General features: G+C 46.2%; 3 protein-coding genes across 3 annotated transcripts; 2 read left to right on the top strand and 1 right to left on the bottom strand.

Annotated features, from left to right (window-relative positions):
- Positions 1 to 46: 46 nt before the first annotated feature.
- Positions 47 to 4,417, top strand: cpox (coproporphyrinogen oxidase). Its single transcript, XM_029001823.1, has 7 exons — positions 47 to 881; positions 1,064 to 1,207; positions 1,314 to 1,424; positions 1,515 to 1,656; positions 1,958 to 2,176; positions 3,202 to 3,306; positions 3,869 to 4,417. The coding sequence occupies exons 1-7, from the start codon at positions 422 to 424 to the stop codon at positions 3,951 to 3,953; spliced, it is 1,266 nt and encodes a 421-aa protein (XP_028857656.1). The 5' UTR covers positions 47 to 421; the 3' UTR covers positions 3,954 to 4,417.
- Positions 4,418 to 4,557: 140 nt separating this feature from the next.
- Positions 4,558 to 7,756, bottom strand: prrg1 (proline rich Gla (G-carboxyglutamic acid) 1). Its single transcript, XM_029001073.1, has 4 exons — positions 7,410 to 7,756; positions 7,235 to 7,277; positions 6,416 to 6,576; positions 4,558 to 6,261 (listed from the first exon to the last, which is right to left on the bottom strand). The coding sequence occupies exons 2-4, from the start codon at positions 7,242 to 7,244 to the stop codon at positions 5,818 to 5,820; spliced, it is 615 nt and encodes a 204-aa protein (XP_028856906.1). The 5' UTR covers positions 7,245 to 7,277; positions 7,410 to 7,756; the 3' UTR covers positions 4,558 to 5,817.
- A 1,900-nt stretch (positions 7,757 to 9,656) lies between these two features.
- Positions 9,657 to 15,477, top strand: tmem47 (transmembrane protein 47). Its single transcript, XM_029000770.1, has 3 exons — positions 9,657 to 9,981; positions 13,527 to 13,667; positions 14,975 to 15,477. The coding sequence occupies exons 1-3, from the start codon at positions 9,756 to 9,758 to the stop codon at positions 15,151 to 15,153; spliced, it is 546 nt and encodes a 181-aa protein (XP_028856603.1). The 5' UTR covers positions 9,657 to 9,755; the 3' UTR covers positions 15,154 to 15,477.
- Positions 15,478 to 16,288: the final 811 nt, after the last annotated feature.

Genomic DNA, 16,288 nt, shown 5'->3' with positions numbered 1-16,288 from the left:
ACTTTTACCACATAATCGGTGTTCTGGCGTCCAAACATCATTTTAATGAACAAATACGAGTTGAAATGTGAACAAGGTGCGGTACTGTCAAAACTGTAAATAATCTTTTTATTTCAGGCAGCGCCATTCCCACCTGCTTAAAACTTAAACCCCGCCCCTCTTTTGTGCCATTGGTCTACGGGTTTTAAGTCACGCCTTTTGTCACCGAAAGGACACTGGATATTGTAGTTTCAAGACAAGCGTTGATCAGAAGCATTGGCAAGGGACGAGCGCCGAAAGACACAATTTCCCATGAGTCCCTTCTGGCATCAGAGTTACGCGGAACCAGAGAAATGCGCGAGTACGTGCCTCGCTACACGCACAAATCGATGTCTTTTGCAGAAGTTTGACACGGGGCTTGAATTGGCGAACACGCCTCGTCATGTCGTCCGTCGCGGTCATCGCGGTAAAGAGGAGTGCGGCCTCCGCTTTTGGGAAGACAACATCCCGTTCTGGTCCGAAATGGTTGCCTAGGAGCATGGGGGTCAGGTTCATGTCTCATGGGACAAGTGTCCCTGCAGGTCAGTGGAGGAGGACCGGCGCGTTTTTGGTGGCGGGTGCCGCAGCATTTGCCGGGGCAGCGGTCGGTATCGGTCGCTTCCAGAGGGCTGAAATGGCATCGCGAGTCTGGCCTAATGAGCTGGCCGAGGTGGACATCGCTGAGACGTGCAAGTCCTTCATGTCCCCCCCGGTCTCCGACGTGGACGTGCTGCAGCAGAGGAGAGGTGAGATGAGCACCAGGATGGAGATGCTGATCATGCAGACGCAGGTGGACTTCTGCCGGGCTTTGGAAGAGGTGGATGGTGGCACTTTCAAAGTGGATCGGTGGAAAAGGACAGAGGGCAAGTTCATGTTAATGAGTTTCCAGGTTGTTTGCTTGAAGGCCAGGAGAGATAAGATACCCACAACATGGTCCCAGTCTGCTGGACTGGTGTAAAAGTAATGAGTAAATGAGTAAATTTGTTGAAATCTGATATATGGAATGAATGGGCTGTGAGTGGGCTCTGTGGTTTGTGTGTGCCAGGCGGTGGAGGTATCAGCTGTGTCATGCAGGACGGCAAGGTTTTCGAGAAGGCTGGAGTGAACGTGTCCGTCGTCTCTGGGAACCTCACAGAGGAAGCCGCCAAGCAGATGCGCAGCCGTGGCAAAGTGCTGAAGGGAAGAGACGGTGAGGACGGTTTGGGTTTCAGCCCTGCACCCTCCACCACGACCATTGTCATAGGGAGGTGGGGTAACTGATAAGGTTTTTTTTTTTTTTTATCTTTACGGCACAGGAAAGCTGCCATTCATCGCGATGGGCGTGAGTTCGGTTATCCACCCCAAAAACCCCCACATTCCCACGGTGCATTTCAACTACAGATACTTTGAAATCGAAGAGGCGGACGGTGGGTGCCTCTGCTGTGGCAGGCAGTGATGTGCTGTGCCATTACTGGTGAAGCCGTCCTCTCACTCTTTTAGCCCTCCTTTCTTCTCAGGCTCGAAGCAGTGGTGGTTCGGTGGAGGAACGGACCTGACGCCGGTCTACGTTGACCAGGAAGATGCTGCTCTATTCCATGGCGTCCTGAAGCAGGCCTGTGCGAAGCACCATCCCCGATACTACCCCGACTTCAAGAAGTGGTATGAATGATATTCTTTGTGTGTGTGTGTGTGTGTCCCTTGTTGCCTATTATATTAATAATAATAATAATTGTTATTATTAATATAATATGTCTGTGCTTGTGTTTTTGAAATGTCTTTTTTAGCTGACTTTGTTTAGCATGCGCTATTTCAAACGGCAAGCGCATGGCTGAACTATGAGGTAAATATAACACAGCAGAAAAGGCTGATCTGTCTCATTATTTTGGATGTCATTCCTCCACGTCTGCAACGTTTGCTTTGCTCTGCACATTACGACCCTTCTTACTCTCGGTTCTGGCAGGTGTGACAAATACTTCTACGTTCGCCACAGAGGAGAGACCCGTGGCATAGGGGGCATCTTCTTCGATGACTTGGACTCACCCGACCAGGAGGAGGTTTTTAACTTTGTGAAGAGCTGTGCACAGACTGTGGTGCCATGCTACCTACCCATCGTGCGCAAGCACCTTAACGACCCCTTCACCCCCGAGGAGAAAGACTGGCAGCAGGTCCGACGAGGCCGGTACGTCAGAATGTCCTCCGGTCTCGGCACCCTTTCTTTCTCAGGTTCATGGATTAATGTTTATAATATACTGTATAAATTATATATATAGTTTGTGTGTGTGTGTGTGTGTGTGTGTGTGTGTGTGATATATATAAATGAGATGACATAATAATAATAATGATTTCAATGACATCTTTTTAGACCTCCATTGCTGTCTTTGCCTGGGTGTGCTGATGATGTTTTTGTGCTCCCTGTCATTTGTGTGTCCAAAAATCTTATATATTATAATACAATATACAGTACAGGCCAAAAGGTTGGACACACCTTCTCATTCAATGTGTTTTCTTTTTTTTCATGACCATTTACATTGGTAGGTTCTCACTGAAGGCATCAAAACTATGAATGAACACATGTGGAGTTATGTACTTAACAAAAAGGTGAAATAACTGAAAACATGTTTTATATTCTAGTTTCTTTGCTCTGGTTACTGCTTTGTACACTCTTGGCATTCTCTCGATGAGCTTCAAGAGGTCGTCACCTGAAATGCTTTTCCAACAGTCTTGAAGGAGTTCCCAGAGGTGTTTAGCACTTGTTGGCCCCTTTACCTTCACTCTGCGGTCCAGCTCACCCCAAACCATCTGGATTTGGTTCCGGTGACTGTGGAGGTCAGGTCTCCACTTTTTGTTAAGTACATAACTCCACATGTGTTCATTCATAGTTTTGATGCCTTCACTGAGAATCTACCAACGTAAATGGTCGTGAAAAAAAAAAAAAAAAAAAAAAAAAAATATATATATATATATATATATATATATATATATATATAAATGGGCTTGAGGTCTCTATTTGGTGTTTATATATATATATATATATATGTGTGTGTGTGTGTGTATATATATAGTGTCAATTTCTGATACAGGTGTGTGTATATATATGTGTGTGTGTGTGTGTGTGTGTGTGTGTATATATATATATATATAAAAACCAAATAGAGACCTCAAGCCCACTCAATCTGAACAATTACGTGTCAATTTCTGATACAGGTATGTGGAGTTTAACTTGGTTTATGACAGAGGGGTGAAGTTTGGACTGGCAACTCCTGGCTCCAGAATTGAGAGCATCCTCATGTCCTTACCTCTTACAGCCAGGTACAATATACATATATCCGTTTTTTTTTTTGTTTTGTTTTTTTTGTTTTTTTTTTTAACTTTGCAGGTGTTTCTATTTAAAGCAATGCGTAAAATCCAGAAAATATATATTCTTTTCTGTTGTCAAACATTTAGACATTACTTTTCATCTGCATAATGAAGGCATTGGCATAAGGCATAAAATTACTTTTATTAACTGCATAAAAGAGGTATTTGTTAAATATTTCATTCTGTGATATTTCAGTTTTATTTTAAATATTTTACAATATACTGTATGTGTGAAGGCTAAATAAAACCTGAATGCCATTATTGCTACACAGTGGCAACATGGCCGGCCTTTTAGACATATTACTGTCATCAAATTTAAAATGAGCCAGTTAATAGTAAAATATCACACTTTTACACACATCACTGACTTGATGGAAGGCTATAACATGGCCAACACAAAATGTACAGCTGGCCTCTAATCACTAACTGCGACATATACGAGGAGGTGGTGTTAAAGTAGTGTGTGTGTGTTGTGTACGGTCCCTATTTTACTGACTGACTGCTCCCTCTGCAGATGGGAGTACATGCATGAGCCGAAGAAAGGTTCCAAAGAGGCAGCAATGTTGGAGGTTCTGCGGAACCCTAGAGAATGGATCTGACATCGTGACCTCTGATTTGCCCAATGTGCACAGAGACCTTTTCTTTTCCTGCCACTCTACTGAAATTGCTGGTGTCCCGATGCCTGTCTGTGGGAGGCACTGACTGGATCTGGCCACGCTGCTTCAGCTAAGGGATTTATGTGTTGACTGCAGTCAGTCAGTCATGCTGCAGGCAATAATGTTGGCTCACACACCCACATTAAAGCCAATGTTCCGCTTCAAACTGCCTCTTGGCGACGACTCTCCCATGCAATGAATACCTGAGCCGTCCTCCTCTGTTTGTGCTTTTAATGATTGTTCCCTGTATGTAGCTATAGAAACGTCGCTGCTGCACCTGTACACTGTTACACCCAGTGGATTCATTTCGGCTTTGTCAAGGCTTTTCAATTAGTTTTGGATGAAAGAGCTCCCAGTATTGGTGGTGTTTTTTTGTATTTTAAATAATAAAATAATGATTATTTCTATGCGTTGGACAATTCTTCATGTGACTGTGCATGTGTCTGTCATATATAGCATAAAAATGTGAAATTTTAATTAAAATTATTCACACGAAACAGAATAAAACTTCAGAATATTTTTAATCACAAGTCAAGCACACTTCATCTGGAAAAAAATTACATTTGTTTATTTGAATTAATAAGGCATAGCAAATGAGAAGGATTACAGCACACTGTACACCCAATAAGATGGCTACCTGAATCAAAGTTGGCAAATCAGAGCCCATCACTCCTCATTTGGGCTCTACAGTTAAATGTCAGTTCACAAACACACTTTCACACAGGTTCAACAGAATTAAATGCTTGTTTTTTTTAAATGCAGGTTCAGATTTATGCTGTTTGGTTTATAGAGTTCTTGGAGTTATTGTTGCATATTTAGAATGACTAATGAGAGATAAATGAGATTTTTTTTTTTTACAAAGAAATAAGTAACCAAACTGCATATTACCATATGTGAATTATTGGCTCTGCAGGCCTTTTTCATTTTTTAAAAGTGCTTTCATTCACAACCAGATGAAATAAGATAACACACACACACACACAGAGAGAAACTCAACTGTCATGGTCACCATGACGTAATGCAGACCATATTCCTTCCAGAAAATCTAAGTTTTGCACCACACCCATTTTCCTGCAATACATTACATTTCCCACATCCCCAACAGTCCATTTCTTCAGACAACAGTTCTGAACAGCTTCTCCTTTTAAGAGCAATTAAGGTCCTCTTCGCCATCAAGCTAGAAAACGAAGCACAGACAGATCAGACCGGAAATGCTGAACATCTTGAGACATACGCCACGGACACAACCATTTGGATCCTCATTACGGCACCATCCAACAGAACTGGCCATTTGAAAAGGCTGTTCATATTTCAATGTTAGTATAAAATGAAGCAGTATATGTGAAATGTGGTCCCGATTATTGCTTTGTGACTGTAATTACAGTAAAATTTGATTTAGAAATTAGCTCTAAATATTTCACTCTAACAATCATTGGCAGTAAAGTATAAAATTCCTGCTTTTGCTGAGAATTCAGGACAAATCAGACCCACTTAAAATGTTCCTATTTCAACACTCTCCAGATCATCAAACGCCGCTCTTAAGCTGCTCTTCCAACAAGCAGATCTTCACATCGACCTTAATAAAGTGAAGGTTTAACTTTCCTACAGACAGTACTGAACCCGGGCGTGTACTACTGTAGGAAAGTAAAGCGGGCTGTGCCAGTGCCGAGCCCCGTTGTTTTATTGCTACGGTATTAGCCGAGTTCGGAGTAAAGGTGAGGAAGAGAGTGGACGTCAGGATGAAGGCTGAGGTGAGGAGCAGGGGTTTGAGGCCTGAGGAAAAGCAGGTAAACCTGCTGACTGACGGTTACTTTTTCTGACCGATGATGTCGTTGTACTGGGGCGGCGGCTCCGCCTCGACGTGCACGTTCTCGTGGCCTACTGCTTCCTCATAGGAAGGGGGCGGGTCTCCAGCACTGCTACGCCCGGGCGTGACGTCGCCGCCGGGGTACGCAGGACTGCTCTGGGCACTCAGCTCCGAATGTGGACTCATGTCGGAATGAAAGTCCCGTCCCCACTGGTCCATTGAGACAATTGAGAGGGTGGGGTCCCTGTGGGATCTTCCTGCCCCGGGGCCACGACGGGATCGCTTGCGTGTGTGACACCTCCACACCGTGACGGTGACGGTGACAATCAGCAGCAGTATGAGCAGCAGTGGTATGATCAGGTAGAGTGACTGGATCCCACCCATAATGGAGTCTGGGCCGTTGTTTGGGTTGGTCTCACGGACGTACTCATCCCAGAACCGCGTCTGTAAAACAACAGCCAAAACTATCAAAAACAACGGCCAGACAGGATTAAAGCACGTGGCATCTGGGGACCAACTTTCACTTCCTCCTGATAAGTGCCATTTCCTCCCAAGCAGGAAATTCCTCACCCAGGAAGTCTGGAGTCTGGGCGCTCACCGTTTTCTCATCATTCTCGAAGGCCTCCCTGGCTTCCTCGTAGTTGCAGAGCTCTTCCCGGCATTCCCTCTCTATACTCCCCTGCTTCAGCTCCTCCAGTAAGAAGTTGGCCCTGCGTGACCTGTGCAGTACGGAGTGAGCCGCGTTCGCCGGCAGGAACACTGGGGGGGGGGGGGGGGGGAAATGACGGACAATAGCAAAGAACAACCCACAAAACCACATTCCTGCAAAACACAATGGAGGCTTTGAAACGCCGTCCACAGCATAACTATAGCTGCCTAACGCAACAGGGCAAAGTGGACTACAGTTCCTTTGTTCTGTGGGAAGTAGACAGGGATGGGACAGGCACCAAATTGTGACTGTGGTCGCTGGAGGAATTTCTGCATAGGAAGGACAGACAGATGCTAAAAATGTCCTTAATGTATGAACTCCTTTTTAACAAGTGAATAAATTAGAACAATAAACGGTGAATATTAATGTTGTAATCCTTCACAGAAATGTGGAATAAAGGAATAGGCAACACCTACTGTAATCTACTGTGACTAAATAACAATCTGTAATCTGATTATTACAATTTTGAGGTTCTGAAAGACTACAATCAGACAAAATCAATTTTATAATTTTTTTCAAATTATTATTATACAATTATGCAGCACTTGTTATTATAAACATATATTTGTAACATATTTTTAATCCTTTCATTGTGCAGTTTCTATAACAATAATAATATGATTTTGAAGCCTCTTAGCAATAAAAAAAAAAAGTCGATTATTATGAAAAAGGTAAAGAGTGACATAGTTTACTGTAGAGACAACATACCTGTCCCCATGATCCCAGCAGATTTACGGGAAGGTGACTGACTCTGAAACGCAGCAAGGAGGAAAGGTCAGAGGGGAAAATCCCCCGCCGCTGTCGCCGGGCAGAGCCCGTGTACTAACAGGGCGTAGCGCCGCTACTACGCCGCTGCTCCGTTCCAACGCAGGCTCATACTTACAGTGGAAAACGGGCGCCGCCATGACCGAAATGGTAACGCGGAGCCTAAAGGTCAAACCCCCCCGCCGACCGGGCAAACGCTACAGCGCTCGGCCGCGGCCCAGCATCCCGGCGCGGCGCCGAACACTGACGGCCGTCGGTAGCATCGGGTCCGTTACACCACCGCGTCTCCGAGCGCCGCTACGCAGGCGAGGTCGCCAGACGGGAGCGTCCCGTCATGTCCCCTTCCAGCGAGGCCGGGAGCGACGCGCGGCGTTTACAGCGAGACGGATAACGGGATTAAAAGCCGTGCGGCGTTTCGTTCGGCTCTGGTTGCGTCCAGTTTCGGCCCCTCCCCCCCGATGCACAGAACCGCGGCGCGCATGCGCAGAAGCCTGTGTTGTTGTTTGGGAGACGGCGCCAAGCTGCAATACAGTCAGGAAAAGCAAACGTGTATAAAATTTCAGGGTTTTCACTTACATTTACATTTACATTTACGGCATTTGGCAGACGCCCTTATCCAGAGCGACTTACAATCAGAAGTTACAGGGACAGTCTCCCTGGAGCAACTTAGGGTTAAGTGTCTTGCTCAGGGACACAATGGTAGTAAGTGGGATTTTCTGGTTCATAGGCGAGTGTGTTACCCACTAGGCTACTACCACCCTGTATCGTGTACATGATTTATGTAAGATTTTGTTTACACTAGCTGAATTCATTGAATGTTTTGTAATGTGTTATTATTTGTTTGCTATCATGCACTCACTTTGGAACTATTAAATATATAGCTATATACATATATGTCCCATTTCCTTGCTTTGTCCATTATGTTTCCGTTTCATCGTGGCCTGGCCGGCTAGGCTGGCTTCCTGATCACATTATTCTGTGTTTCTCTGGACGCAGTTCACCCCGACAGGTGAACTCGAGGTACCCCGTATCCAGATGCAAATATCCAGATATGAAGGGGCAGCAAAGTTCAGACAAGAGTCATCAGCCAAGCCACAGCTTCTGATCTGGGTGGGAAATCCTGAACCACTGTCTCCATCTGGTGTTGGAAAAATATTGATAAAGGAAAATATTGATAAAGGAAAAAGAACTTAATCTACAGGTTGATACCACATTGAAAGAGCTCATTTGTTTAGGCTTGATGAACTGGAATTTTAGAGTCACATTGATACAGCATTGATTAAATTTAACTTGGTTAATACTGTTAACTTAAATTAACTTGGTTACTTTAGCTATATGCACTTAGACAAACATAATTTCCAAGAGTCATACAGTTTTGTTCCAAAATTGGCTTAGTTAAAGGCTGTCTAATAATCTTGGCCTACCAGCACTGTTTTAAGCCTTTGACTAATTAAGTGATGGAATGAAGATTGTTATTTGATTGTATAGGACCTACGTGGCCTTCTGCTTAAAATTCAGTGCCAGCTTGAAGAGTATGGAAGAGAGTTCTCCTCCTGGGAGTCTCCTGATTAGAATCGGTAATTATCAGTGATGCTGAGGGGGAACTTTGCCACAAGGTGCATTTGACCTAGTCCTGAAGCCAGTCTTTAATATGCATAAGCAGACATGTCAACACAAATGCATGCACACTCACACATGCACTTCTCTCTGATTTCCTGACCCAAATGCTCACGCTTTTTTTTCTTAATCTGTTATCTGCTGCTGAAAAAAAAGATCATACCCACTGGCATGAGATTCAGCACCAAGATAGCGACTTTGTCTGTCAAGTCTGTTAAAGGCAGGAGAATTTTTTTGTGCCTGTGGCATGCTTATTGTGACTGTAATGGCATAAAGTAGAACAGTTCCAAAATGTTGATCATTGACATTTGTATATTCAGCCACTGTAATTTATACTGTACTAAATGTGGGGCAGTGGTGGCCTAGGGGTTAAGGAAGGGGTTTCCAGTTCGAAGGTCCAACTGAGGTGCCACTGAGCAAAGCACACTGGTCCCCGGGTGCCTGTTATGGCTGCCCACTGCTCACCAAGCAGAGGACACATTTCGTTGTGTAACCATGTGCTGTGCTGCAGTGTATCACAATGACAAGCACTTCACTTTCTTTCATACTACATGTGGAAAGTCGCATGTTTAGTAATCAGTTCTAAGCACAAAACACATTTTTTTTACTGGTGTAAAAAAGCCATGAATAGAACTCGTTTTGGGTGGGTTACAGTTGTGTCGCTGAATGGATGTAGCCAATCAACGGAGGGAGGCGGGGCAGGGGGCGGGGCGGGCGGAGGCGCTAGGACCCAGCAGGCGCGGCAGCGCGGAGCCCTCTTCAGCATCAGCAGAAGCGGCGGCGCCCCGACACCAGACGCCCACCGCCGGGTGACGGAGCCGCGCACGCACCGCCGATCGCCGCCGTCATGGCCTCGTCCGTCAGCGTGTCGGAGGAGGCGCGCGTGTCGACGCTGACGCCCCTGAAGCTGGTGGGGCTGGTGTGCGTCTTCCTCGCGCTGTGCCTGGACGTCGGGGCGGTGCTGAGCCCGGCGTGGGTCACGGCGGACGACCAGTTCTACCTGTCCCTGTGGGAGTCGTGCTGGAAGCCCGCTGCCTCGGGGAGCTGGCAGTGCAGCACCACGCTGGAGACGGGTGAGACACGCACACGCTCCCACATTCCACGCGGTCCCGCCAGCGCTCCGCAGTGACATGCGACGACAACGGAGCCCTTGCGCGGGCGAACAAGCGGCGCATCGGCGCACCGCGCGTCGCCCGTGGTTTTTACCTTCACCGAGCAGACCCACTTCTACCGATTTCCTGATCAAGCAGGGAAAAGTGCCAGAAAAGGTGTGAAGGTTGTGCACCTGCCGCCCTAATATCATTTACATTTACAGCATTTATCAGACGCCCTTATCCAGAGCGACTTACAATCAGTATTTACAGGGACAGTCTCCCTGGAGCAACTTAGGGTTAAGTGTCTTGCTCAGGGACACAATGGTAGTAAGCGGGATTTGAACCTGGGTCTTCTGGTTCATAGGCGAGTGTGTTACCCACTAGGCTACCGCCATAACTGTGTGGTTCTACTCCACATTCTCCTTTCAATAAAGCGGCACTCGTTTACTTGATCTCACATGAAAAGGTGCATTAATAACCTGACCTTATTTTTCGAAGTTAAAGGAGTATATTCCAAAAGTCTTGGAATTCCTTCGTGCAGAATAATCAGCGAAGGCCCCTTTAAAAAGTTGTCCGGTCCAGCTGGGCCTTCTTTCTTTTGTTGCCCTGCAAAAGGAGCCTTTTGTTGAACTCCTGTCTCCGGCCGTGGAGCCGGGTTTTAACTTCGAGGAGCTGCGCTCCCCTGGGCCCTTAATGTCTGGAGATTAGTTACCACGGAAACAAGTGGCAGATTCTAGAAATGCAATTTCCCGGCGAAAGGAGAAACTTCCCTTTCAGCCTGATATGAGGAGCCACCGCGCTGCACCCCTGTGACCGGGCGGGGATGATCACATTTTCGGCATCAGGCGACGTACCGAACAGGCTCCGCCGGGGCCGAGTGGCTGTTTACTTCCTTTTCAGCATCTCTATTGATTCTGGCCCCGGCAATCAGTCACTTCATATTTTCCCGATTTCCTCCGGCCCAGGCACCGGCCCACGAATCAAATCCCATTAGCTTTTCGATCAGGCTTCTTGTCTAAAGCAGCCGCTCGGTGTCTGTGTTTGGGGGGGGGGGGGGGGGGGGGCAGGACGGACGTTGCTTAGTTTGATCCAGGAAAGAAAGTGCTGGACGAGACGCGGCCTCCGAATAATCAAAACAGGAGCCTTGAGGCGAACAAGCAGCACACACACACATCCCCTCAGGAGAAGGAGGGCGGGGGGACAGAGGTTGGGAAATGTCCATGTGAGAGTGAGTCTGCTGGCTGGTGGGAATGTAGAGAGCCCTTGTGAGGCTGCCTTTGAACCCATGCTTGGCCGGTGATGGAGGAGGATTTGAATTTAGAGAGAGTGTGTGAGTGTGTGTGTGTGTGTGTGTGTGTGAGAGAGAGAGAGAGTTTAAGTGCTGCTTCCAGCTCAGACTTAGAAGAGGGTGGAATGTAGAAGGAACTTGTCTTTGTGATGGAATTTGATCGCTGTACTATGACATTGGCTCTCCCGTTCTGTCGCTCCCTGCGTCCCTCCCTCCCTCCCTCCCTCATCCTGCTTTTTCCTTTACGCTGATTGACTCAGGAACAGCATGGAGCCAGCGGGTGTTTGAAATAAGGAGCTCCTGTTAGAAAATAGATTATAGTAATTAAACTTTTGATTTAATCTCTTATCCACGCTCCCATCTGCACTACTGCGGGGAGGAGGGGGCGGACAAAGCGGAAGACACCTCAAGCTCAGCCTTTCTAGGAAGGGCAGCGAGCTGAGTTAGGAGCTGGGAAGAGTTTACACAGACGGATGTGGTATCGATGGGGACAGGGCGACGTCTTCATTAGCCGATGCTCTTAACCAGAGGGAATTACAGGTTCGGCCCTCCTGGAGTAGCAGAGGGTGTTCCTCAGCCCTTTCAGTCGGAAAGGGGTCCGATAGTCTGGGATTTGATTTAAAACCTGATTTAAAAGTCACGTTTCATACGTTGTAATGAAGCTCCCATTACCCCCTCAGCAGAGCCACAGGCTGAAGATGCTTAACTGCGGGAAAGAAGTCTCGTTTAGTCTCATCAGACCAAAGCACAGACGTCCAAAACTTTCAAACCTCAGTCGGGCTCTGATGGGCTCCTGAGGGACGATGAAGAGCCCTCACAACTGTGTTCCTTCAAACATCAAACACCAGATCAGCAACAGTCATGTGGGCAGATGTCCGGGGCTCCTTGCTGACAGGAGTTCCTGAAACCACGCGCGTACGGCCACGGCCGGGTTCGTGCCTCCTCGTACTTGCCAATTATGCAACATGCAGCAACGTACATTCGAATTTCACTGAAATCATACTTCGAAATTTGCCCTATTTCTAGGTCACCGATCACATTTAGATGGATCTGGCGCCCTGTCCTTGGTACGAAATGTCACACTTCAGTATCGTCGCATCACTCTTTGGAAGAAGTTTTGCAGCTCGGCTGCAGCGTCATTAAGGCAAGAGCAGGCGCTGAGGGAAACGTAACGATGACCGTCAGCCGCCAGGTATGGAAGGAGCAAGAACGGAAAGATCTTCGCAACTCCGTTAAAAGCCAGACTTCCCTGCTGGGCGGCTGGATTAGGGGCTTTTAATGTTATGAACCGGAGCGGGGAAACGCACTCGTATTTTGACCCTTCCCTTCCAGATTCCTGTGGCGACAGCCCCATTTTTAACTCCACATCTTGAGCCATATTTGGTAATGAAGGTCTGCTTATGTTTTGAGTAGCAGGGCCAGTGGAATGGAGTTCCAGGGCAGGAACAGGAGCCGCAGAGACATTTTGTGCGTGGCTGAGTCCTTCTGGGCCTGTCAGCACAGGAAAGCACTCGGGCCCCGAATTCCACATAAACCGTTAGAGGTGGACACCAGAGAGCTCCACTGTTGTTGCGGTCCAGAAATATTATTTTTCCTTTGCAGGAACATGCATAATGTGAACTCTGTTTATTGTTCTTCTTCTCGTAATTTTCACATCCTTGAATCGTTCTTACCCCACCACATGGGCGAACTGCGACAGCGTGCGGCCAGTGAAAGCGCAGTGTTCAGAACGATTATGGATTATTCATGTTCCCTTGTTTTCTCCCGTTTCTGTCCCCCCCCCCCCCCCCACCCCGTCAGGTACAGTCCCGCCTTCCCTCTGTCTTCCCCTCCCCTCCGTCTCAGCATCCAGGGCTATTTCTGGTCTCTACTCTCGCTGAGTGTCTCAGAGTGCTTCTGAATGAACCGCTGGGCAGGAAACAGCGCGTCCATTACATCAGGCCCAGGACGTTCGGTGGGAGATAACAATAAGCACTGTAATATGTGTGTGTGTGTGCACGCAATTATTCTGGGATGCAGTGTGTCCAGTAACAAACTTGACAAATCCTGTCTTTTTGTAAAAAAAAAAAAAAAGTAAAAGACGCCTAATCCCGAAAACACCAACTTTTCCAAATCAACTTTTTTTTTTTTTCTTGTTGAGTTTGCAGCTCAAGAGAATTTGTGGCTGTGTTTTGCACGCTGGCCGCTGTTTGCACACAGTACTCTCTCATTGTTACTGTCTGTCTTCCCTCAATAGACTGGCAGATCGCCACCTTGGCCCTGTTGTTCGGCGGCGGCGCGCTTATCCTCCTCTCCTTCTTGGTGGCCCTGGTGTCAGTCTGCGTTGGGTCAAGGAGGCGTTTCTACAGACCCGTGGCTGTGATGCTCTTTGCTGCAGGTATTTTTGCGCACACCAGCACACCGAAAAGGAGAATTCTGTCGCTGAAATAGGAGATTCCCCTCGGAATAGATGGCTGTGTCTGCAGAGGCCGCCACAGCTCACAAGGTTATATTCCAACTGCGCCAAAGAGCATGTGATGACACAAATTAAATTTCCCTGCACAGCTCTACTGAAATGTGGTCCTTACGAAACTGATCAGAGCTCCAGAGGAATTATGTTGCAATCTGAACGGTCTAGATCTGTGATCTCAAACACAAAATGACTCGAGTCCCTATAAGACAATGGACTGTTGCCCCAGGAAATGGGAAATGCATCACAGTTTCCAGTTCTGTAAAGCGTTACACAGGTGTTGCTCAGTTTGCCTGCAGACTTGTTTATTCATTTAGGGGACCTATTTAATACACTTCATTTTTCTAGAAAACACATTCTGATGTATATGTCTTATATTGTAGGATCCCAAATTGGAACCAAAAACAGTAATAATAAATTACAATTTAATGCCATTAATCAAGTCCCCTGCTTTGCATTTTGATTGAGAAGCACACTAATGCTCAGTTGGTAGTACTAATGGGCCCGGAGTGTGCCAAGAAAATATCACCACCACCAGCCTGAACCACTGATATAAGGCAGGATGGATACATGTTCTCATGACCTTCACGGCAAAACCCGACACTGCGACCGCACAAGGTTATACCAATCGTCTGTCGCGGTGAGCCTGGGCAAATTATCGCCTCAGATTCCTGTTCTTAGCTGACGGCAGTGGCGTGGTCTTCTGCTGCTGTAGCCCATCTGCTTCAAGGTTCGATGTGTTGTGCATTCAGGGATGTTGTTCTGCATACCTTGCTCATAACAGTTGGTTATTTGAGCTGCAGTTGCCTTTCTATCATCTTGCACCAGTGTGCACATTCACCTCCGACCTCTTACTTCAACAAGACACCACACAACTGCCACTCACAGGATGTTTTCTCATTTTCAGACCATTCTCTGTAAACCCTACAGATGGGTTTGCAGGAAAATCTCCACATTCAGCACATTCTACCATACCATACCAGCACTATAACACAACAAAGGAGCTGACCAAAGTGCTGTACATTAAAATAATCCCCTTTCCTCCCAATTCCAATGCACGATTTGTCCTCACCATGCTGAAATGCATTGAGTTGCAGCCATTTGATTGGCTGATTAGCTATTTGTGTTGACAAGGAATTAAAAAGATGATATAATATGTACACAGAAGTTGTTCTAATCTATCGTGTTGAGTCTTTTTCATTTACAATGTCTGTTTCCTTCTTGATTGTTTCCAGTGGGCCTGCAGGCCTGCAGTTTGGTCCTTTACCCCATCAAGTTCATCGAGACCATCAGCTTGAGAATATACCATGAATTCAACTGGGGCTACGGTCTCGCCTGGGGGGCTACTATTTTCTCCTTTGGAGGGGCCATCCTTTACTGCCTGAACCCCAAGAACTATGAAGACTACTACTAATCCCACATGGGGATCTGTATGGTCTCGATGCCACTCAACACCCTCAACACTGTCTTTGATAGCAGCCTCTGCACTGAACTTTTTTTTCCTTTTTTACAAAACCGATTGTTATCTTAGAAACACACATGCACCCACACGCACATGCAAGGAATGGCCCTGGCTTCTTAATGAGTGGACTTCGGTGACTGTGGAAGGTGCTCTCCACGTTCTCACATCTCTCGTATTCGATGGCTCTAATCTTCTGAATTGCTTCCTCATTCTATTTAACTCCTTCTCATCCTCTCACTCTCTTTCGATTAAAAACCAACCATCCCTTTCAACTTCCATCCTGTCAGTCTGTCCTTCATTTAAACTCGTCCACTTCATTTTCTTGCATTCAAACTGCTCCTTTTCCAACCCCTATCAACAATTCTCTACATAACGTTCATCGGTTTCATTTTAAGCTCTGAAATGGATTTGTAATGAAATTTGAGTCTGCCAAACGTTCAGCTGATGGACATCCTAACATTCCCATTTTATGGATTCGGAATTTTAGTGCCAGAAACGGATTACCAGTGGAATCTCATCAGACACAGGAACCACAATGAAACTGTGTCCCCAAGTCAACAGTAGGTCACAGTGCCGTGTAGGTTTTAGTTTTTTTTACAAGGCACAATTTACAGGGTACAATTTACAAAAATGAATTTGTCAATAAGGACCAGCAAACCAATCAGAGTAAGATTTTTGAGGATGGGAGGCTGGATGCTGGTGACCTCATAAATCAACCATTCACTAAAATAGGCATATTAAAACCACACCCTGATGAAAATACCTGTGGGTCACACTATGTTGACATGCTCTGTCATTTTTATTACATAATGATTACCCTTAAAAACAGCATAACACATAATTTCCCATTTTTACTTCATTATGAAGTACATAATTGCATTAGAGATACATCTCCTCAGGCAACCAGAATTAAAAAAAAAAAGCTTTACCAACAGAATAGTCCCATCTAATGTTCACTCTGGATAGCTGGAACCACAAGGATACTTTCTACGGAAAGGAACACATGTGATTACATCCCCCATAATGTTTCTGCACTATTTTTCACCTTCTTCCCTGAGGCTTTCAGTAGAAATGATTTTGGGTGAAT

This window comes from Denticeps clupeoides, chromosome 13 (assembly GCF_900700375.1).
Source record: "Denticeps clupeoides chromosome 13, fDenClu1.1, whole genome shotgun sequence".
NCBI lineage: Eukaryota > Metazoa > Chordata > Actinopteri > Clupeiformes > Denticipitidae > Denticeps > Denticeps clupeoides.
The sequence above is the reverse complement of the archived record's forward strand: the minus strand, read 5'-3'. Positions and strand labels throughout refer to the sequence as shown.

Bases quoted from the DNA above. Each gene is read 5' to 3' on its own strand.
- tmem47 (XM_029000770.1), top strand. From the start codon at position 9,756: ATGGCCTCGTCCGTCAGCGTGTCGGAGGAGGCGCGCGTGTCGACGCTG. The intron at 9,982-13,526 runs GTGAGACACGCA...TTCCCTCAATAG, and splicing joins CAGCACCACGCTGGAGACGG to ACTGGCAGATCGCCACCTTG. The intron at 13,668-14,974 runs GTATTTTTGCGC...GATTGTTTCCAG, and splicing joins TGTGATGCTCTTTGCTGCAG to TGGGCCTGCAGGCCTGCAGT.
- prrg1 (XM_029001073.1), bottom strand. The intron at 6,262-6,415 runs GTGAGCGCCCAG...GTTGTTTTACAG, and splicing joins TCGAGAATGATGAGAAAACG to ACGCGGTTCTGGGATGAGTA.
- cpox (XM_029001823.1), top strand. From the start codon at position 422: ATGTCGTCCGTCGCGGTCATCGCGGTAAAGAGGAGTGCGGCCTCCGCT. The intron at 1,208-1,313 runs GTGAGGACGGTT...TTTACGGCACAG, and splicing joins AGTGCTGAAGGGAAGAGACG to GAAAGCTGCCATTCATCGCG. The intron at 1,657-1,957 runs GTATGAATGATA...CGGTTCTGGCAG, and splicing joins TACCCCGACTTCAAGAAGTG to GTGTGACAAATACTTCTACG.